The sequence below is a fragment of the Oncorhynchus gorbuscha genome, linkage group LG10, assembly GCF_021184085.1.
Source record: "Oncorhynchus gorbuscha isolate QuinsamMale2020 ecotype Even-year linkage group LG10, OgorEven_v1.0, whole genome shotgun sequence".
Lineage (NCBI taxonomy): Eukaryota > Metazoa > Chordata > Actinopteri > Salmoniformes > Salmonidae > Oncorhynchus > Oncorhynchus gorbuscha.
The window spans coordinates 8224789-8248879 of NC_060182.1; the positions used below are offsets into that span (position 1 = coordinate 8224789).

The 24091-nt window shown below is 42.6% G+C and overlaps 1 protein-coding gene across 1 annotated transcript in view; it reads left to right on the top strand.

Annotated features, from left to right (window-relative positions):
* Positions 1–21632, top strand: part of LOC124045494 (copine-5-like) — a 187593-nt gene extending 165961 nt beyond the window's left edge. Inside the window, 4 exon segments of the mRNA XM_046364823.1 lie at positions 7137–7239; positions 13520–13577; positions 18951–19024; positions 19524–21632. Coding sequence (XP_046220779.1) covers positions 7137–7239; positions 13520–13577; positions 18951–19024; positions 19524–19727 — 439 coding nt within the window. The 3' untranslated portion in view covers positions 19728–21632.
* The last annotated feature ends 2459 nt before the right edge of the window (positions 21633–24091 follow it).

Consider the following 24091-nt stretch of genomic DNA (forward strand, 5'->3'; position numbering starts at 1 on the left):
CAACCCAGAACTGAGTGAGTCAGGCAGGAGACTGCTTCCTGCTGTAGATGAGCAACCCAGAACTGTGTGAGTCAGGCAGGAGACTGCTTCCTGCTGTAGATGAGCAACCCAGAACTGTGTGAGTCAGGCAGGAGACTGCTTCCTGCTGTAGATGAGCAACCCAGAACTGTGTGAGTCAGGCAGGAGACTGCTTCCTGCTGTAGATGAGCAACCCAGAACTGAGTGAGTGTGTTTGTCTCAAAAATAATCTTGCATCAATCAGTGTGGTCCAGTTCAGAATACAAATGATTTATTGTATTTTAACAGCAACAGTTTATTTTCTCCACTTAGGGTTGCACTATCAGTAGCTAGATAGCTTGCTTTGGCTAGCGTTAGCTAATAGCTGTGTACAAGTGGATTGTTTAAAAGAGAAACTCACATCTACTATTATGAGAGATGGTATTCCCTTATTTCAGCTTATCATCCATCACCTGTTATAAAATGACTAAAATGACTTCCTAGCTGACTGACTATTCCACTGTTGACACGTTGTTTCCTGAAGCATTCTGTTCTGAAATAATTGCCTGGGTTTACCATCATGCTGTGGATGTTTGGTCAGGACCTGTAGTTTTAATTTGTTCGTTTTGAGAGACTCATTACTAAGCAATTCCCTGCACAAAACACGTTGCTGGCACTCCTCGTTATTTCTCAAGATTTGTATTAAACCAAGAGAGAGAAACTCATCGCTGTATTTGCGTTTCATGACAATTGAGCTCAGTCAGAACTTGTTGCTAGCTTGAGTCCATTCGATGACAGCGGTGAGTGATGACGAGTGGGAATGACAAGCCAGTGGCTGACAGCGCATCATCTGCTGCTGAACTACAGCACTGAAGCGTGTGAGTCGTGGAGTGAAAACTGCCGGAAAAAGATCCGGTAAACCGTGAAGCACACTGGAATCTTCCACCCACTCACACAGCTGCCAAACTGAGCAGAGACACCGCTGCTAAGCAGAGTGCACACTGAACAGAGAGTGCAGTTGCATTTGGCCAAAATCAATTCCAGTCATTAACAAAAATAATTATAAATTTACTCTGACATGTCGCGACCTATCCATCAACAGGTCCGCGACCCATACTTTAAGGCTACTCAAAGGGATATTCAATGTCTGCTTTTTCTTTTTTTTACCCATCTACCAATAGCCCATAACGACAAAGCGAAACAGTTTTTTTAGACATTTGTGCAAATTTATTCAAAATAAAACACAGAAATACCTTATTCACATAACTATTCAGACCCTTTGCTATGAGACTCAAAATTGAGCTCATGTGCATCCTGCTTCCATTGATCATCCTTAAGATGTTTCCACAACTTGATTGGAGTCCACCAGTGGTAAATTCAATTGATTGGACATGATTTAGACAGGCTCATACCTGTCTATATAAGGTCCCACAGTTGACAACGCATGTCAGAGCAAAAACCAAGCCATGAGGTTGAAGAAATTGTCCGTAGAGCTCTGAGGAAGGATTGTGTCAAGGCACAAATTTCTGCAGCATTGAAGGTCCCCAAGAACACAGTGGCCTCCATTATTCTTAAATGAAAAAATACTGGCGCCACCTAGACTCTTCATAGAGCTGGCCGCCCGGCCAAACTGAGAAATCAGGTGGAAGGGCCTTGATTAGGAAGGTGACCAAGAATACGATGGTCACTCTGACAGAGCTCCAGTGTTCGTCTGTGGAGATGGGAGAACCTTCCAGAACGACAACCGTCTATGCAGAACTCCACCAATCAGGCCTGGTCGAGTGGCCAGACAGAAGCCACTCCTTAGTAAAAGGCACATGACAGCCTGCTTGGAGTTTGCCAAAAGGCACCTAAATGACTCTCAGACCACAAGAAGCAAGATTCTCTGGTCTGATGAAACCAAGATTGAACTCTTTGGCCAGAATGCCAAGCGTCACATCTGGAGGAAACCTGGCACCATACCCACGGTGAAGCATGGTGGTGGCAGCATCATGCTGTGGGGATGTTTTTTAGCGACAGGGACTGGTAGACTAGTCAGAATTGAAGTACAGCGAGATTCTTGATGAAAACCTGCTCCAGAGCGCACATGACCCCAGACTGGGGCTATGGTTCACCTTCCATCAGGACAACGACCCTAAGCACACTGCCAAGATAACACAGGAGTGGCTCCGGGACAACTCTCTGAATGTCCTTGAGTGAACCAACCAGAGGTCTGACTTAAACCTTAAATCTATCCTCTCTGGAGAGACCCTATAAATAGCTGTGCAGAAACACTCCCCATTCAACCTGACAGGGCTTGAGAGGATCTGCAGAGAAGAGTGGGAGAAACTCCCCAAATACAGCTGTGCCAAGCTTGTAGTGTCATACCCAAGAGGAATCGCTGCCAAAGGTGCTTCAACAAAGTACTGAGTAAAGGGTCTCAAAATGTATGTAAATTTGATATTACAGTTTATTTATTTAAAATAAATAAAATCTAAGAATTTTTTTTTGCCTTGTCATTATGGGGTATTGTGTAGTAGGTTGATGAGGGTAAAACAATCTAATCCATTTTAGAAAAAGACTGAATAACAAAATGTGAAAAAAGTCCAACTGAAAAGTTTCCGAATGCTGTATGTACAGGGGTAAAAGGGGAACTAGGCAACAGGATATAAGATAAACAGAGTAATAGCAACTTGTATGTGAGTGAGTGTGGGTGTGTGTAAAGTCAGTATAAATTAATGTGCTTATGATGTATGAGTGAGCAGATGGTGGAGTGAGTGTCTCTGTGTGTGTTGGAGTGACAGTGTGTGTGAGTGTATAGGGCCCTGTGAGTGTGTAGGGTCCTATGAGTGTGTAGGGCCCTGTTAGTGTGTAGGGTCCTATGAGTGTGTAGGGCCCTGTGAGTGTGTAGAGCCCTATGAGTGTGTAGAGCCCTATGAGTGTGTAGGGTCCTATGAGTGTGTAGGGCCCTGTGAGTGTGTAGGGTCCTATGAGTATGCATAGAGACATTGCAATGATTGAAATAAAAGGTCAATACAACAGCACAGGCTATACAAACAGTTCTGGGACCTGGTTATAAGAGTCGGCTATACAAACAGATCTGGGACCTGGTTATAAGAGTCGGCTATACAAACAGATCTGGGACCTGGTTATAAGAGTCGGCTATACAGCACAAACAGATCTGGGACCTGGTTATAAGAGTCGGCTACACAGCACAAAAAGTTCTGGGACCTGGTTATAAGAGTCAGTTATACAACAGGATAAGCGGATCTGGTTATAAGAGTCAGCTATACAACAGGATAAGCGGATCTGGTTATAAGAGTCAGCTATACAAACAGATCTGGGACCTGGTTATAAGAGTCGGCTATACAGCACAAACAGATCTGGGACCTGGTTATAAGAGTCGGCTATACAGCACAAACAGATCTGGGACCTGGTTATAAGAGTCGGCTACACAGCACAAACAGTTCTGGGACCTGGTTATAAGAGTCGGCTATACAACAGGATAAGCAGATCTGGCACTTGTCTTACATCACAAGGCTGATGATCGTCATTCAACCTTATCTCAACCTTGGTTATAAAGCCAGTTGAAAACAAACCTTCAGGCAACCTTCAGCTCCACACTGGATACGAATCAGACAGGCCATTAGATCCAGTAAACCAGCAAATAACTGTTGTTTTATGGGTGCGTTGTGACTTAATGAAGAGGAAATAAACAATCAACTGTTGCCGTGGTGACAGATGTAAGTGGAGGTCAAGTCTCAGGTCAGACTTATGAGTGCATGGACCCACGTTTGTTGTTGTTGTGTGTGTGTGTGTGTGTGTGTGTGTGTGTGTGTGTGTGTGTGTGTGTGTGTGTGTGTGTGTGTGTGTGTGTGTGTGTGTGTGTGTGTGTGTGTGTGTGTGTGTGTGTGTGTGTGTGTGTGTGTGTGTGTGTGTGTGTGTGTGTGTGTGTGTGTGTGTGTGTGTGTGTCTACTTTCCTTGTGGAGACCAGAAGTCCTCATAAGGATAGTAAAACAAGGACAATTCAGACAAGTGGGTACATTTCGCCAGTCTCCACAAGGAAATATTTTAGGTTTAGGGGTAGAATTCGGGTTAGAATTAGGGTTTGAGTTACAGTAGAGGTTAGGGTTAACATAAATATTATTTTGAATGGGGATCAATTGTTTGGTCCCCACAAGGATAGTAAAATGTGTGTGTGTGTGTGCGTGTGCGTGTGCGTGTGTGTGTGTGTGTGTGTGGCCCTGATGAGGCTAGATGTCCCTTTAATCTCCATAACAACAGTAATGTCTCAAGTCTGTGTTTGTCTGACCTCCTCTCACTCAAACACACACACACACACACACACTCACGCTCACGGACACACACACACACCCACACATTGGGGACACACCATGCTTCTGATGCTGAACCCCTCCTTGTCTTTAATTAAAGTGTCAGCTCCAGACTCCAGCGAGCCAATCATCTGACAAGCTAAATTAGAAAGCAGGAGAAAGGGCTCAACAACAACCCCCAGAGGTCCGGCTGAACTGTCAAAACGTCCTTAGCTTTGGCATAATGAGCGCTTGGATGTGTCTCTGTTGTCTCCTCTTCTCTAGTCACAATAAAATGATCAGGATCAGAGTATAGTAGGAGAGCTGGGATCAGTTTTGCCTTTTAGGATCAGTTTTGCCTTTTAGATCACAAGTAATAAGAATACATTGGACAGGAGGGAGCTGATCCTAGATCATAATGAATCAGATTACATTGGACAGGATGGAGCTGATCCTAGATCATAATGAATCAGATTACATTGGACAGGAGGGAGCTGATCCTAGATCATAATGAATCAGATTACATTGGACAGGATGGAGCTGATCCTAGATCATAATGAATCAAATTACATTGGACAGGAGGGAGCTGATCCTAGATCATAATGAATCAGATTACATTGGACAGGAGGGTTCTGATCCTAGATCATAATGAATCAGATTACATTGGACAGGATGGAGCTGATCCTAGCCTCTGAGAGGCTTAATATACACCACACCTGGTCAAATCATGAGCCCACCTGGCAATCAATAATAACTCTAAAAATAATAAAGAAATACAGCTGTTTGCAATTCTAAACACATGAGTAAATGTTTCATGTTATGGACAGCTAGGGATGGGTGAATCTAGGGCACGTACATACAGAACACTGCTGAGTCTATGATGTGGCTCATCACAAGCACTGGGCCTAAGAGATTTAGAAGTAACAGTGTGTGTGTGTGTGTGTGTGTGTGTGTGTGTGTGTGTGTGTGTGTGTGTGTGTGTGTGTGTGTGTGTGTGTGTGTGTGTGTGTGTGTGTGTGTGTGTGTGTGTGTGTGTGTGTGTGTGTGTGTGTGTGTGTGTGTTTGAGAGTGTGTGTTTGAGAGTGTGTGTGTGTGTGTGTGTGTGTGTGTGTGTGTGTGTGTGTGTGTGTGTGTGTGTGTGTGTGTGTGTGTGTGTGTGTGTGTGTGTGTGTGTGTGTGTGTGTGTGTGTGTGTGTGTGTGTGTGTGTGTGTGTGTGTGTGTTTGAGAGTGTGTGTTTGAGAGTGTGTGTGTGTGTGTGTGTGTGTGTGTGTGTGTGTGTGTGTGTGTGTGTGTGTGTGTGTGTGTGTGTGTGTGTGTGTGTGTGTGTGTGTGTGTGTGTGTGCGTGCGTGCGTGCGTGCGTGCGTGCGTGCGTGCGTGCGTGTGTGTGTGTGTGTGTGCCTTTGACAGGTCAGAGTTAGAGACCAGCTTTTAGGGCTCGATTCATACATGCGGTCAGGAGATGATTGGAAAGCTGACGGTGAGGGGAAAGAACAAGGATGCTGTCAATGGCAGACATTAGAAATAATCTGATTTTACAAAGTGGACATTTGTCAAATTCGTGATGATTTTTGTGTTCTAACAGGCCCACAATCTGGTTCCTAAAATCCAATTGGGATGTATTTCGCTGTTTTCACTGCATAATATTTCCAAGTAGTCCTTTTCAGGGTTAGGAAAAAATGGCTGCTAAATGCTAACTCCCATTCGTATAAGCTGGTAGCATAGCTAGCCATATAGAAATCGGTGGTGGAACTTGAAGACATTTTTAAGTGTAATGCAGTTTATTTGACATCAAAAGAAGCATTATACTCCGATGTTTACCTCAACATAGTGTGATATGCACAGACAGATATAAGATCTTCATTTAATCACCCTGTTGCAGGAGAACTTAAAATTAACTTTCAAAAACACGCAGTGTATTTGAGGTTTAAATAGACTTCTCAGGTTTGTAATTTCCACATTGAAATGTCAGACTTAATTTTCCTAAGAAAAATGCATCATCCCCTACAAAAAAGGTCCATTCCATTATTATCCACATTGCTGTAGGAAAATGGCTCAAAATAAGATCCTAGATCTGTACTGTATGAACAATTTTGATGTGGGGCAATGAGGAGACTCTGAATCTTTACCCCACGGGGGACGTGTGAGTGGTTCACAAGTTCATCTGACTCCGAGGGAAGTAAATCCATTCAAATCAAATTGCAACTGGGCCGTCCGACGACACAACTGATTGAGCATGTTTGGGATGCTCTGGATCGACCTGGATGACACCGTGTTCCAGTTTCCGCCAAAACGTCGCACAGCCATTGAAGAGGAATGGAGCAACATTGCACAGGCCACAATCAACAGCCTGATCAACTCTATGCGAAGGAGATGTGTTGCGCTGCATGAGGCAAATGGTGGTCACACCAAATACTGACTGGTTTTCTGATCCACGCCCCTATCTTTTTTTAAGGTATCTGTGACCAACAGACACATATCTGTATTCCCAGTCATGTGAAACCCAGAGATTAAGGGCCTAATGAATTTATTTCAGTTCACTTATTTCCTTATATGAACTGTAACTCGGTCAACTATTTGAGATTGCTGCATGTTGCGTTTATATTTTTGTTCAGTATAGATTAAAGGGCCTCATTGCCAAAATCTCAAAAGTATCCCTTTAAATGTCAGTCTTCAGTGCAGATCTTCAGCGCAACCAATTTAGTTAGGCCCTGCATTATGTTACTGAACATCTACTGCTCCAATGACTTCTAGAATGTCCCGGTAATGTCATCATCAGTATTGGAAGGGGGCAATTCTAATCTTATCTTTGAGCCCCTAACTTGTTGTGGCTCTGTTCTCTCCCAGGTACGCAGCGGCCGTACAAGACGGTTCTCAGTACTTTGTCCTGCTCATCATCACAGACGGAGTCATATCAGACATGGCCCAGACCAAGGAGGCCATTGTCAACGTAAGTGGTCTGCTGGATGCTCCCATTACCCATAATCCTCCTTTGCCCTCTGTCTCTCTCTCTCTCTCTCTCTCTCTCTCTCTCTCTCTCTCTCTCTCTCTCTCTCTCTCTCTCTCTCTCTCTCTCTCTCACTCTTTTTCCCTCTTTCTCTCCCTCTCTGCTTTACGGGTGCTTTTACTGTAACTCACTATAGCATCTTTTTACCTCAGCTAGCTCCAAGCCAAAGCCAATGTATGTTTTTCTGCTGCTTTGAAGAAGTAGGCCGATGTTCAGTTCTATTATCTGCTCATGTTGTTTCGCTGTTGTTTGGATGTTCTTTTATTTTCATTTGACCCAACTTAAGTTTTTGTATATAGGAACATCAATTTGTTTATAATAGCGCTGTACTTTACATTAACGCTTGCTTGTGGGCTTCTAAAATTGTTTGTTTGTTCATGAAAAGTTCCTTGAATCCACTTTGTATCTCTGGCCGTGGGAATACACAGAGTGTGTCTACTGTTCAATGGGGGAGCAGCACGGTATCCTGACCTCTGATGACCTCTAACCTCTGACCTCACAGCAGACTGGGTTTAAAGGGAATTTGCGACTGTTAGTCAAACCATTAGAACAGCCACACCTTCCTTTTAAGATCTTGTCTGCTGCTCTATCCTGCGTCCGCTGAGCCTTTAAACCTGCCTCAACCGAGCCAAACCTTCTAACCTGCCTCAACCGAACAAACCCTTCTAACCTGCCTCAACCGAGCCAAACCTTCTAACCTGACTCAACCGAGCAAACCCTTCTAACCTGCCTCAACCGAGCAAACCCTTTTAACCTGCCTGAACCGAGCCAAGCCTTTTATCCCGTCTCAGCCTTCCAACCTGCCTCCGCCAATAATTTTTACCTGTCTCAGCATTCCAACCTGCCTCTTTTCAACCTGCCTCAGGCAATCCTCTACCTCTAACTTGCCTCAGCCAAGTCTTCTTTCCTGTATCAGCCAAGGCTCTACCTCTAACCAACCTCAACTAACTCAACCAAGCCTTCTAACCTGCTGCCTTGGCCCTGCTTTCTGTGTTCTACCCTCGCATTTACAGTCCTGTCAACTAGAATCACTATTCTCAACACAGGAACAAAAGACTGAATTACTTGTTTATTTGGAGTTGAATCCTTTGCTGCTATCAGTTGTTTTCTCCAATTGTTTTCTTTGAACTCGTCCATATACTGTCCTGCCGATTTAGTTTAGCATGTCTCTTTGAAGTCCACCTTACCCTCCAGTCCCCCACTCGCCTGCCCGTTTACCAGGCCAGCCTTTGGGCTAAATATTAGCTCCAACCCCTGTCTTTGATGTTTCACAGATCTCTCCTTAACTTAACTCTCCACTAAGGGCAGTGGTTTATACAGGAGGGCCTACTCTCTTCCTTTTCTGTCAGGGCAGAACAGCAGAATCACCATGGCCCATAATTCATTTGGGCCACTATTACATCACTGTATATCTGTGTCTCAAATTGCACCATATTCCTTTTTTAGTGCACTACTTTTGACCAGAGCCCTATGAACCCTGCTTAAAACTAGTGCACTACATATGGACTAGGCTTCCATTTGGAATGCGGTCAATGTGTTGGCAGTTTATACCCAACCCCTCACAGGGGAGGTTGGGGGAGGGGCTGCCTCACTGACTGGTTTGTCATGCAGAGAGGATGGTTGGAATAAAATTCATGAATATTTTAAAGATTTTAGGAACTTCCAGGTTTTCTTCTGCAGGCCGGAAAATACTATTACAGCCAGGGACAGGTAGAGATCAAACTATTGGATTTGCAATTATTTTTGCAGTCCAAAAATAGATGGTATTTCAACAGCTTGCTGGAGTAGGATCCCCTGGGTTTGACTAAATAATGTATGTTTGTGGTTCAGTCTTTATAAAAATATGATGTGGCGTTTATTGATACAGGTGTGTTGATTAAATAGAAAAATATGTTAAGAGTTTCCGTGTGAGAGAAAGTGAAAGAGGGAGAGTGAGAACGAGAGAGAGAACGAGAGAGAGAACGAGAGTGAGAATGAGAGTGAGAACGAGAGTGAGAATGAGAGAAAGTGAAAGAGGGAGAGTGAGAACGAGAGAGAACGAGAGTGAGAACGAGAGAGAGAATGAGAGAGAACGAGAGTGAGAACGAGAGTGAGAACGAGAGTGAGAACGAGAGTGAGAACGAGAGTGAGAACGAGAGAGAGAACGAGAGTGAGAACGAGAGAGAATGAGAGAGAGAAGTGAAGAAAGTGAAAGAGGGAAGAGTGAGAAGAGGGAGAGAACGAGAGAGAAGAGTGAGAACGAGAGGAGAGAGTGAGAATGAGAGAAAGTGAAAGAGGGAGAGTGAGAACGAGAGTGAGAATGAGAGAGAACGAGAGAGAGAACGAGAGTGAGAGAACGAGAGAGTGAGTGAGAGAAAGTGAAGGGAGAGTGAGAACGAGAGTGAGAATGAGAGAAAGTGAAAGAGGGAGAGTGAGAACGAGAGTGAGAACGAGAGTGAGAATGAGAGTGAGAACGAGTGAGAATGAGAGGGAGAGTGAGAATGAGAGAGAACGAGAGAGAGGAGAGTGAGAACGAGAGTGAGAACGAGAGAGAGTGAGTGAGAAGAGAAGAGAACGAGAGTGAGAATGAGAGTGAGAACGAGAGAGAGTGAGAACGAGAGTGAGAACGAGAGAGAATGAAAGTGAAAGAGGGAGAGTGAGAACGAGTGAGTGAGTGAGAAAGTGAAAGAGAGTGAGAGAGTGAGAACGAGAGAAAGAAGAGGAGAGTGAGAACGAGTGAGAATGAGAGAAAGTGAAAGAGGGAGAGTGAGAAGAGTGAGAACGAGAGTGAGAATGAGAGTGAGAACGAGAGTGAGAATGAGAGAAAGTGAAAGAGGGAGAGTGAGAACGAGAGTGAGAACGAGAGTGAGAACGAGAGTGAGAACGAGAGTGAGAACGAGAGTGAGAACGAGAGAGAGAACGAGAGTGAGAATGAGAGTGAGAACGAGAGTGAGAATGAGAGAAAGTGAAAGAGGGAGAGTGAGAACGAGAGTGAGAAGAGAGTGAGAACGAGAGAGAGAGTGAGAGTGAGAGAGAGAGAACGAGAGTGAGAGAGAGAGAGAGAACGAGAGAGAATGAGAGTGAGAACGAGAGAGAATGAGAGAGTGAACGAGAGTGAGAGAAACGAGAGTGAGAAGAGAGAGTGAGAGAGTGAGAACGAGAGAGAGAAGAGAGAGTGAGAGACGAGAGTGAGAACGAGTGAGTGAGAGAAAGTGAAAGAGGGAGAGTGAGAACGAGAGTGAGAACGAGTGAGAACGAGAGTGAGAACGAGAGTGAGAATGAGAGAAAGTGAAAGAGGGAGAGTGAGAACGAGAGTGAGAACGAGAGTGAGAACGAGAGTGAGTGAGAACGAGAGAGAGAAGAGAGTGAGAATGAGAGTGAGAACGAGAGTGAGAATGAGAGAAAGTGAGATGAGAGTGAGAACGAGAGTGAGAATGAGAGAGAAGGGAGAGTGAGAATGAGAGAAAGTGAAAGAGGGAGAGTGAGAACGAGAGTGAGAACGAGAGTGAGAATGAGAACGAGAGTGAGAATGAGAGAAAGTGAAAGAGGGAGAGTGAGTGAGAGAAAGTGAGAGAGTGAGAACGAGAGTGAGAGTGAGAACGAGAGTGAGAACGAGAGTGAGAGAATGAGAGAAAGTGAAGAAGGGAGAGTGAGAACGAGAGTGAGAATGAGAGAAAGTGAAAGAGGGAGAGTGAAAGAGAGGAGGAGAACGAGAGTGAGAACGAGAGTGAGAACGAGAGTGAGAATGAGAGAAAGTGAGAACGAGAGTGAGAACGAGAGTGAGAACGAGAGAGAGAACGAGAGTGAGAATGAGAGTGAGAACGAGAGTGAGAATGAGAGAAAGTGAAAGAGGGAGAGTGAGAACGAGAGTGAGAACGAGAGTGAGAACGAGAGTGAGAACGAGAGTGAGAACGAGAGTGAGAATGAGAGTGAGAACGAGAGTGAGAATGAGAGAAAGTGAAAGAGGGAGAGTGAGAACGAGAGTGAGAACGAGAGTGAGAAGAGAAAGAGAACGAGAGTGAGAATGAGAGTGAGGGAGAATGAGAGAAAGTGAAAGAGTGGAGAGAGAGTGAGAACGAGAGTGAGAATGAGAGAGAGAGAGTGAGAACGAGAGTGAGAACGAGAGTGAGAACGAGAGTGAGAATGAGAGAGAGAACGAGAGTGAGAACGAGAGTGAGAACGAGAGTGAGAACGAGAGTGAGAATGAGAGAAAGTGAAAGAGGGAGAGTGAGAACGAGAGTGAGAACGAGAGTGAGAAGAGAGAGAACGAGAGTGAGAACGAGAGTGAGAACGAGAGTGAGAACGAGAGTGAGAATGAGAGTGAGAACGAGTGAGAATGAGAGAAGTGAGTGAGGAGAGAGGGAGAGTGAGAACGAGAGTGAGAACGAGAGAGAGAACGAGAGAGAGAACGAGAGAGAATGAGAGAAGTGAAAGAGGGAGAGTGAGAACGAGAGTGAGAACGAGAATGAGAACGAGAGAGAGAACGAGAGAGAGAATGAGAGTGAGAATGAGAGAGTGAGAATGAGAGAGTGAAAGAGAGTGAGAACGAGAGAGAGAACGAGAGTGAGAAGTGAGGCGAGAGAGAGAGAACGAGAGAGAGAACGAGAGTGAGAACGAGAGTGAGAACGAGAGTGAGAATGAGAGAAAGAGCGAGAGTGAGAATGAGAGAAAGAGAAAGAGCGAGAGTGAGAACACATATATGCACACGAGAGAGAGAACGAGAGTGAGAACGAGAGTGAGAACGCGAGAGAAAGAGCACACATATATGCACACACACACACACACACACACACACACACACACACACACACACACACACACACACACACACACACACACACACACACACACACACACACACACACACACACACACACACACACACACACACACACACACACACACACACACACACACACACACACACACACTGCATCTTCTCCACATCCGAATGTGTTTTCACCACAGGCATTTATCATTAATTCATACCACAGAGCTTTCACCGTATATCTCCCAATATAACATATTGCAGCATCAAACTTTGGGTGGTGGTGGCAGGAGGATAAATCATAGATTGGTCCTATTACGTTAATGTAGTGGAATAGAGACACAGTTCAGATAAGCAGAGAGAAGTAAGAGTTACAGTGTACAGTGCAGGGAATTTTAGATCATTGATGCCAGCTCATTGATGCCAGCTCATTGATGCCAGCTCATTGATGCCAACTCATTGATGCCAACTCATTGATGCCAGCTCACGCACATCGTCTTTCGCTTCCAAAGCACCAGTTCATAATTAGCTGGTTTAAAGCAGCGTCCCGTCCCCAGTGAAGGTAGCGTCCCTGACATTTACTATGCTGCTTTACCAGGCACCCTAAATAAGAGATGGTGGAAGTGTATTTCACTGTTGGGAGGGAGTGATGCACCGTAATCATTTTGGCTGTGCTGCGTTCTCCTCCTCTGTACTCTGCTCTCTACAGAACACATTGTATTAACACTGTGGACAATATCCTATGCTATTTTGTACATTCTACCGTTTACTATTACGTTGGCTACACTGTAGTAGTTTGCCTAGACAAAATATTCCATGACTGACTCAAATCTTTTACTTTTAAAATGGTCTACTGATATTCCTTGTGTCAGCAATACATCCATCCACACATGGCCTCCAGAGAATTCTGCTGGATATGGACAAATCGTTCAGAGTTTTTTGCAATTCTGATGCATTTCCCCAGACTGACTGATCAATTAGAGCTGAGCTGAACAGTGTGAGCAGCAAGCAGGGAATTGTCAGCAAATGCAGTGTTTCGGTTATCTTCTCTGTGCAATGCACATTTTTTTGTCTTTCGTCCAATGGCCTCCTTGTGTCTTGCTGCCCTGTGCGACTGGATTAGCAGACTGGTGTATACTGTTGTGAAGGAAGTAGCACTGCTACTGTGTCACTGAATAAACCCAATACAATACACACAGTTTCAATAGTGAACAACAGCATTGTTTGAGGGTGTCAGATATGTTTGTGACTGATTTTTTTTTTTATTTTTTATTTTTTGATCAGTCCTCTTCAGAATCTTTTTTTTGGGATCCATTGTTTTTATTTTGCAAAAAAAAACACTAAACAAAGACAACTAACTGTATGAACGCTTAATGACTTAAGCTTTTGCCCACGTAAGAACTCAAAAACACCCTGTCAGAATGTTGACAATATCACATCTACTTCTTTGTTCGTCACTCTGTTTGTTCTCCGCAGGCTGCTAAGCTTCCCATGTCTATCATCATTGTTGGAGTCGGCCAAGCTGAGTTTGATGGTGAGATTGACCCCCGTCATACTGCTTTCATGATTTTTCAATGGGTTTTTAAATATTTTTTTTTTATTTTTATAATTAGTAGATAGCGGCGTCAAGGTAATACACTGAGTATACCAAACATTAGGAGCACATTCCTAATATTGAGTTGCACCCCCAGGTAAGAATTTGTTCTTTACTAACTTGCCTAGTTAAATAAAGGCTCAATTTATACATTTTGCCAGCAGACTAGCCTCAATTCGTCAGGGCATGGACTCTACAAGGTGTTGAAAGCGTTCCACAGGGATGCTGGCCCATGTTAACTCCCAATGCTTCCCACAGTTGTGTCAAGTTGGCTGGATATCCTTTGGGTGGTGGACCATTCTTGATACACACGGGAAACTGTTGAGTGTGGAAAAACCCAGCAGCGTTGCAGTTCTTGACACAAACAGGTGCTCCTGGCACCTACTACCATACCCTTTTCAAAGGCACTTTTCACCCTCTGGATGGCACCCAGGTCTCAATTGTCTCAAGGCTTAAAAATCCTTATTTAACCCGTCTCCTCCTCTTCATCTACACTGATTTGAAGTGGATTTAATTAACAAATTACATCAATACAAGCTTTCACCTGGATTCACCTGGTCAGTCTACAGTATGTTTTTGAAGGAGCATGTGTTCATAATGTTTGTATACTCAGTGTATGTTTTTAGATGGGAAATGGAAATTATTTCAAAATAGACTCTTATAAGCTGCTGCTGGTCAGAAAGAGTATTATTTCATTATGTGGCTAAGAGAAAGAAAACATTTTCACACAATGTCTTTAACATCGTCCTTGACCTATGCTGGGGAAACAACAACTCAAACATTTGCATAAATAATCAGCACAACTCAAATAAGAAATTCCTCTGTCAAATATGCCAAGTGTTCTGTCATTGATGTACAATAAATAATGCAATAGCATTAAGGTATGAGGTTATAAGGGGGCCGTTTCAGTGTGAGGGATCTTAGCTAATTGGCAGTTTGGTGGAAGTCCCTAGTTAATAAGCAATTCACAGCTGTTGCATACAATCTGAATATTTTCAACATATGGTCACTACTTTGATTCTCGCCATTTTGGTGTGCTGTTTACTGTAACAGTGGCTGGCTGTTACAGAAGCTGGCTGGTGTTTGGATTTAAATATTCTTCTTTTACATGGTTATTTACGATGCTGGGAGTGTTCTCATGAATGTTAAAGGCAGTTATTATAATTGATTAGGAGGCATAGGCAGCGCATCCATAAGGCTAAGGGAGGCTAAGATTTCCCTAAAGTAAATTGAATTAAATTGCCCAAAATTATGCAGCCTAATTAGCTTACTCCTGTCTATGCAGAAGTAAATCAATATGTTCAAAATAGGCTACTATACCAGAAAGCATGATTTAGCCACAGAGGATCATAAAAAAATGCAAAAAATAAATAAACCAAATAAATTATTGTTGAGTTACGACTGTCAGTGAAAAGCAGAGAGACCCAGCCATGGCATATCACAATATTTAAAATCAACATTGTGGAAAAACAATACAGATTACAATACAGAGTCCAAACTGTATTTTAGTTGTCAAAATTATCAACTTAATTGAGCGAACAGTAGCCGATCTTATTTGCACCAGTAGAGATTGCAGCTGCCGAAGTTGTGTCGTCGGACGGCCCAGTTGCAGCTGCCGAAGTTGTGTCGTCGGACGGCCCAGTTGCAGCTGCCGAAGTTGTGTCGTCGGACGGCCCAGTTGCAGCTGCCGAAGTTGTGTCGTCGGACGGCCCAGTTGCAGCTGCCGAAGTTGCGGCGGCGCCGGACGGACCAGTCGCAGCATCGTCGGATGGGCCATTCCCACTGTCTCCCTCAATGGTAGATTATTCTGTCACCTTGGTATAAATGGATCAGGAGACAGGCGCAGGAATGCGTAATACTGATTTTTATTTCCCAAATTACAGCACGGGGACAAAGACCAAACAAACGCGTATACAAAACACAGGGTAGAAACCCAAACAAAAGAGCGAGGAGTACCTCAAAATAAATACACAATCACACAATGATGCCACACGGGACGAGACCCGTAATCATCTGCACAATCCACGTGGCACGAAAGCCCAAACACAGCACACGGCCAACGGACATTGTAACAATAATCGACAGGATAATGGTTAACAAAAGGCACACTTATACAATTACTAATCAAATGGAATAAGTGCCAGGTGTGCGTAATGAAAGTTCCGGAGGGATCCATGACACTCCTCCAGGTGAGATGGACGCCATATAATATTTGTTTCTCCTGTTTTCATAGGCCGATTATATGAATCAGACATTGTTTTTATTGATTTGTTTGTCAGCAGAGTAGGCTACTCTGTAATTTGTCATATTAAAAATTATTCTGCTCATGTATCCAGCCATGTACAGTGCCTTGCGAAAGTATTCGGCCCCCTTGAACTTTGCGACCTTTTGCCACATTTCAGGCTTCAAACATAAAAGATATAAAACTGTATTTTTTTGTGAAGAATCAACAACAAGTGGGACACAATCATGAAGTGGAACGACATTTATTGGATATTTCAAACTCTTTTAACAAATCAAAAACTGAAAAATTGGGCGTGCAAAATTATTCAGCCCCCTTAAGTTAATACTTTGTAGCGCCACCTTTTGCTGCGATTACAGCTGTAAGTCGCTTGGGGTATGTCTCTATCAGTTTTGCACATCGAGAGTGTCACGTCTAATCAAGGATAGCAATAATAAGTTTATTCTCCGGTGAACAAAATAAATACGGTCAACCCAAATACAAACAGGGTGAAATTATCCAAAACAGGATAACAGACTAACCGGAGAATAATAAACACAAAACACCGGCAGACGAAACGAATGACAAAATAAACAATCCCGCACAAAACAAGGGCAGGACAACCTACATTATATACAGACACTAATTAACTAACACAAAGGTGAAAACAATCAGACAAAACCAACAGATACACGAAAGGGATCGGTAGTGGCTAGTAGGACGGTGACGACGACCGCCGAGCACCGCCTGAACGGGCAGGAGAGCCAACCTCGGCGGAAGTCGTGACAGAGAGACTGAAATGTTTTCCCATTCCTCCTTGCAAAACAGCTCGAGCTCAGTGAGGTTGGATGGAGAGCATTTGTGAACATGAGTTTTCAGTTCTTTCCACAGATTCTCGATTGGATTCAGGTCTGGACTCTGACTTGGCCATTCTAACACCTGGATATGTTTATTTTTGAACCATTCCATTGTAGATTTTGCTTTGTGTTTTGGATCATTGTCTTGTTGGAAGACAAATCTCCGTCCCAGTCCATCAGGTTTTCTTCCAGAATGGTCCTGTATTTGGCTCCATCCATCTTCCCATCAATTTTAACCATCTTCCCTGTCCCTGCTGAAGAAAAGCAGGCCCAAACCATGATGCTGCCACCACCATGTTTTACAGTGGGGATGGTGTGTTCAGGGTGATGAGCTGTGTTGCTTTTACGCCAAACATAACGTTTTGCATTGTTGCCAAAAAGTTCCATTTTGGTTTCATCTGACCAGAGCACCTTCTTCCACATGTTTGGTGTGTCTCCCAGGTGGCTTGTGGCAAACTTTAAACAACACTTTTTATGGATATCTTTAAGAAATGGCTTTCTTCTTGCCACTCTTCCATAAAGGCCAGATTTATGCAATATACGACTGATTGTTGTCCTATGGACAGAGTCTCCCACCTCAGCTGTAGATCTCTGCAGTTCATCCAGAGTGATCATGGGCCTCTTGGCTGCATCTCTGATCAGTCTTCTCCTTGTATGAGCTGAAAGTTTAGAGGGACGGCCAGGTCTTGGTAGATTTGCAGTGGTCTGATACTCCTTCCATTTCAATATTATCCGTTGCACAGTGCTCCTTGGGATGTTTAAAGCTTGGGAAATCTTTTTGTATCCAAATCCGGCTTTAAACTTCTTCACAGCAGTATCTCGGACCTGCCTGGTGTGTTCCTTGTTCTTCATGATGCTATCTGAGCTTTTAACGGACCTCTGAGACTATCACAGTGCAGGAGCTTTTATACGGAGACTTGATTACACACAGGTGGATTGTATTTATCATCATTAGTCATTTAGGTCAACATTGGATCATTCAGAGATCCTCACTGAACTTCTGGAGAGAGTTTGCTGCACTGAAAGTAAAGGGGCTGAATAATTTTGCACGCCCAATTTTTCAGTTTTTGATTTGTTAAAAAAGTTTGAAATATCCAATAAATGTCGTTCCACTTCATGATTGTGTCCCACTTGTTGTTGATTCTTCACAAAAAAATACAGTTTTATATCTTTATGTTTGAAGCCTGAAATGTGGCAAAAGGTCGCAAAGTTCAAGGGGGCCGAATACCTTCGCAAGGCACTGTATATATAGTGTAATAGAATTGCATGAAATGTGTTTTAAAAAGGCCAACTATCACATTTAAGGTAAGACCCAGGTGCAGACAGTGACGAAATAACAATGGTTTATTATTCGAACGAACAGGGGCAGGCAAAAGGACAGGTCAAGGGCAGGCAGAGGTCAGTAATCCAGATATCTGGGGTGAAGTCATAGGACGGCAGTCAAGGTCAGGGCAGGCAGGAATGGTCAAAACCAGGAAACAAGAAAACAGGAATAAGGGGAAAAATACTGGTAGGCTTGACGAACAAAACGAAACCCACACCACCTATGTCTGAAGGCCATATTAGGACAACCTTCAACTACAAGTCCGAGAGTGACACTGAGACCCCTCCTTGTGAGTCTGAAGCTATAGTAATATGGACACCGTGATTGGTAGTCACTCCTATAGACAATGTACAGCATGTGTAATAGGCCCCGTAATGGTTAGTTACACAGACAGGGTAGTGACTCACCCAGACAGTAGAGGGTTAAACTGGTGTTATAAACCACTATGAAGGGTAGTGACTCACCCAGACAGTAGAGGTTTAAACTGGTGTTATAAACCACTATGAAGGGTAATGACTCGCCCAGACAGTAGAGGTTTAAACTGGTGTTATAAACCACTATGAAGGGTAATGACTCGCCCAGACAGTAGAGGTTTAAACTGGTGTTATAAACCACTATGAAGGGTAATGACTCGCCCAGACAGTAGAGGTTTAAACTGGTGTTATAAACCACTATGAAGGGTAATGACTCGCCCAGGCAGTAGAGGTTTAAACTGGTGTTATAAACCACTATGAAGGGTAATGACTCGCCCAGACAGTAGAGGTTTAAACTGGTGTTATAAACCACTATGAAGGGTAATGACTCGCCCAGGCAGTAGAGGTTTAAACTGGTGTTATAAACCACTATGAAGGGTAATGACTCGCCCAGACAGTAGAGGTTTAAACTGGTGTCACTGTTTCTCTTCTCTGTAGCCATGGTGGAGCTTGACGGTGATGACATCAGAATCTCCTCGCGAGGGAAGCTGGCAGAGAGAGACATTGTACAGGTAGATCTCACTTTCTGTTCTTCCCATATGACCATAACACAGCACTGATGAGTGATGGGGGGGGGCATGTCACAGAAAGGTTACGTCGATACAAGTAAGGAAACTACTGATGATTGATAGCATCATTGTTTAAATCTCAGGAGTGCCATTTGTGAAATATTCCACACCCCTATTCACCCCTAACCCATCAATCTGACATATTAGGAAAAATCAGTCATAGTTTCAATTGACAAAATTGTCCTGAAATTAAATAACAATTAACATTGTAACATATTTGCCATTGTCACACATTGCTCTCTCTCTGTCTCTCTGTCTGTCTGTCTCTCTGTCTGTCTGTCTGTCTCTCTGTCTGTCTGTCTGTCTGTCTGTCTGTCTGTCTGTCTGTCTGTCTGTCTGTCTGTCTGTCTGTCTGTCTGTCTGTCTGTCTGTCTGTCTGTCTGTCTGTCTGTCTGTCTGTCTGTCTGTCTCCCTCCCTCCCTCCCTCCCTCCCTCCATATAGTTTGTTCCGTTCAGAGACTACATGGACCGGACAGGAAACCACGTGTTGAGTATGGCCCGGCTAGCCAAGGATGTTCTGGCTGAGATTCCTGAACAGCTCATCCTCTACATGAAGAGTAGAGGCATCAAACCCTGCCTCCTGCCTCCACTCAATGAGGAACCAGGCCCTGAAGACCAGGACCACGCCCAGACCACCCCTGTCTGAGCCCCAGACCTACCCCCATCTGAGGCGCCTACCGTGGGGAAGGAGGTCGCGGTAGGATGGGTGATAGACTGGATGGTGGACCCCCCTCAGGGAGGGATGCAAAACGTAAATGTGAAAATGCTTTCTAGGCACTTTTTTTTCTCATGCTGAAGAAATTGACAAGACTCCATTTTGTTTGGAGTCGAGACTGTTTTGAGGGAAAAAGCTGAAGATCAGGGAGTTTTCCTTTTGAGTTTCATCTCCTGACGGGAGGGCAACGAGGGGGATGAGAATTGGAGAGTCACAGACGGAGGAGTAGAGAGGAGAAAAACAGAGCAGTGACATAAACTAATGTTAGACGTTGGCAGTCAGAGCTGTCAAAGTGGCGACGTAACAGGTAGCATGTTTTAGACGGAGAGGGTGTTTTTGAGGACATTAATTATTAGAGCGTGCCAGTTTGCATCACATTTGTGTATATTGATACATTTTAGAGTGGTGGTGTATGTTGGACTAAGGAATCACCTGTATAATGTCGTATCTATTGTAAAGAAACTACAGCATCTATTCATGTTGAGGATAATATTTTTTCTTCATATTTTCCCATCATGCTTTTTTGGGGAGAGGAGGGGGATCAATGCTATAAATTATTGTTAATTTATACTTTGAAGAGTACTGTAATATAAAGCATGTGGTAGATAGAAACTATCCAACTGTTTAGGAATAGTTGTAAAAGATCAAGATGAATGCTTTTACATTTTGGATTGTGACAGTTACACAGATGATCAGATGTTTGTATGATCATTTAACTTCATGCACCCTGTACAAGACATACTTACCCTATATATTTACAATAGGTATCAACAAAATGCACTAACAGTCCAAATAAAAAGCACAAAGGTCATATACAATACATATATTGATCAAGTGAAATATATACCACAATTTTAATATACTAGCGACCAACAGCTACCCCTCAAAGACAATGGAAAGAATTGCACAGCAACAAAATGAAATGTCTTCCAGTTCTAGAACCTTGCCATGAATGAGAATTAATCTAGAATCTAGTTACTTCACATTCTGCGTTATTATTGTTTACACATCTGCTCGTGCACGACCAGAGCCACATCTTCAAAGGCATAGTATTTCCATAGTATTAGTATGTAGCGATGTATGTCGTCTAGCTAGCTGCATTCACACAGATATTGGTTGGTATAATCCTTCTCGTATGATGTTGTTGATTCGGTTTGATTATTTCTTTAACCCCTGCACACCGTGCCATGGAAATTCTTAGTGGATATAGAGCACAGAGAAGGCAACAGATGTTGATGAAACAACTTTTGAGAAGTGTGATGTCAACTACATTCATTAATTTATTGGAATAGATCCCCCCCCCCAACCCCCCGAGAAAATCAAACAATGAGAGAAATACTTTCAGCCCAGCATAATATAATCAAATAAAATCAAATTTGTCACGTGCTCCGAATACAACAGGTGTACAACACTGAACACTGAATACAACACTAAAATGCTTACTTATAAGCCTTTAACCAACAATGCAGTTTTAAGAAAAATAAGAGAGTATTTAATCAAATAAACTGAAGTCAAAAAAAATATATATCGGATAAGTACTGTCGCCTATGCCATTTTATACTTTATCTTTTGCAGATTGTATATTCATTGTGTTTCTATCATGCTGACCACACCACTCACATTACGTGCGCGAGCATTGCAAAATAAATGTATGCACACATGGTGTTCAAGCCTGGCATCCAAAATACTCAAACCCGTCAATGAGCTTCTGCATAGCCAGGCTTTAAAAATAGAACTTGGTTCTATTTGTGATGTTTGATGCGCTGCAAGTCCCGCCTCTCCCATCTCCTCATTGGTTGTTAGGAGCAAATACCCATGTGGGTGATTAAAAGAAAAAATGAGGTCCACACTCCAGTTGGTGGAGGTAATGCACCTTAAAGTTGGTTGCCAACCACCATATTAAGTCCAAAGAAGAACAAGAAGCCTGAAGGAGGAGAGATTACTAGAAACAAACTAGATTTACCCTTTTATCTGTGGATTAATTGTTGGAGTAGAGGACCTTGTGCATTTCAGGTAAAATAACAACCAAATGTTTATATCCCAGGACAAATTAGTTAGCAACAGCAAGCAAGCTAGCTAAATTGCTATGAAAGTTTAATGCTTTTCAAACTGCCCCAAATTAATATAGTTGGTTCAAAGTTCGTTTTGATATTTCAAACTGCGTGTCAAGATCACGTCTGGTGTGGATGGACAAGATCAACATGCGCGATGGCGTACTCGGACGCACGTGCCCGGTCTAGTCAGCATGTAAGGAGTCAATGTAAAACAGTAACTGCATAAAGAGCAGTTGATACAGTGTACAATCTATTTTACTCACTTCATCTGGACTACTGATAGAGTTCAAACTTGCTGCCAGGGATGTATTGCCATCTTTAATTTAAATTGTTGATATATATGTGACCGCCTGGGGTTCAAATCTGGGTTTCCTACACACAACAAGACTGTGTTAGCCCGCTGAGATAAAGCAGTTAGCTCAAGTAGCCAACGCAAGTCTTCAAATTTGGGACAAGGTTACTCATCGTGTGTGCGTTGTTCCAAAACACATTTTACGTTTTTGTCATTTAGCAGACGCTCAAGAGCAATTAGGGTTAAGTGCCTTGCTCAAGGGTACATTGACAGCTTTTTAACCTAGTTGGCTTGGGGATTCGATTCCAGCGTCATTTAGGTCTCTGCCCCAACGCTCTTAACTGCTAGGCTACCTGCCGCCCTGTTATATCTAGCCACGTTTAAGTTGTTGATATAGTTCCATGTTTAAGTTGTTGATGTAGTGTCATCTTTAAGTTGTTGATGTAGTGTCATCTTTAAGTTGTTGATGTAGTGTCATCTTTAAGTTGTTGATGTAGTGTCATCTTTAAGTTGTTGATGTAGTGTCATCTTTAAGTTGTTGATGTAGTTCCATGTTTAAGTTGTTGATGTAGTTCCATGTTTAAGTTGTTGATGTAGTTCCATGTTTAAGTTGTTGATGTAGTTCCATGTTTAAGTTGTTGATGTAGTTCCATGTTTAAGTTGTTGATGTAGTTCCATGTTTAAGTTGTTGATGTAGTTCCATGTTTAAGTTGTTGATGTAGTTCCATCTTTAAGTTGTTGATGTAGTTCCATCTTTAAGTTGTTGATGTAGTTCCATCTTTAAGTTGTTGATGTAGTTCCATGTTTAAGTTGTTGATGTAGTTCCATCTTTAAGTTGTTGATGTAGTTCCATGTTTAAGTTGTTGATGTAGTTCCATCTTTAAGTTGTTGATGTAGTTCCATCTTTAAGTTGTTGATGTAGTTCCATCTTTAAGTTGTTGATGTAGTTCCATCTTTAAGTTGTTGATGTAGTTCCATGTTCAAGTTGTTGATGTAGTTCCATGTTCAAGTTGTTGATGTAGTTCCATGTTTAAGTTGTTGATGTAGTTCCATGTTTAAGTTGTTGATGTAGTTCCATGTTTAAGTTGTTGATGTAGTTCCATCTTTAAGTTGTTGATGTAGTTCCATGTTTAAGTTGTTGATGTAGTTCCATCTTTAAGTTGTTGATGTAGTTCCATGTTTAAGTTGTTGATGTAGTTCCATGTTTAAGTTGTTGATGTAGTTCCATGTTTAAGTTGTTGATGTAGTTCCATGTTTAAGTTGTTGATGTAGTTCCATGTTTAAGTTGTTGATGTAGTTCCATGTTTAAGTTGTTGATGTAGTTCCATGTTTAAGTTGTTGATGTAGTTCCATGTTTAAGTTGTTGATGTAGTTCCATCTTTAAGTTGTTGATGTAGTTCCATCTTTAAGTTGTTGATGTAGTTCCATCTTTAAGTTGTTGATGTAGTTCCATGTTCAAGTTGTTGATGTAGTTCCATGTTCAAGTTGTTGATGTAGTTCCATGTTTAAGTTGTTGATGTAGTTCCATGTTTAAGTTGTTGATGTAGTTCCATGTTTAAGTTGTTGATGTAGTTCCATGTTTAAGTTGTTGATGTAGTTCCATGTTTAAGTTGTTGATGTAGTTCCATGTTTAAGTTGTTGATGTAGTTCCATGTTTAAGTTGTTGATGTAGTTCCATGTTTAAGTTGTTGATGTAGTTCCATCTTTAAGTTGTTGATGTAGTTCCATGTTTAAGTTGTTGATGTAGTTCCATGTTTAAGTTGTTGATGTAGTTCCATGTTTAAGTTGTTGATGTAGTTCCATGTTTAAGTTGTTGATGTAGTTCCATCTTTAAGTTGTTGATGTAGTTCCATCTTTAAGTTGTTGATGTAGTTCCATCTTTAAGTTGTTGATGTAGTTCCATCTTTAAGTTGTTGATGTAGTTCCATGTTTAAGTTGTTGATGTAGTT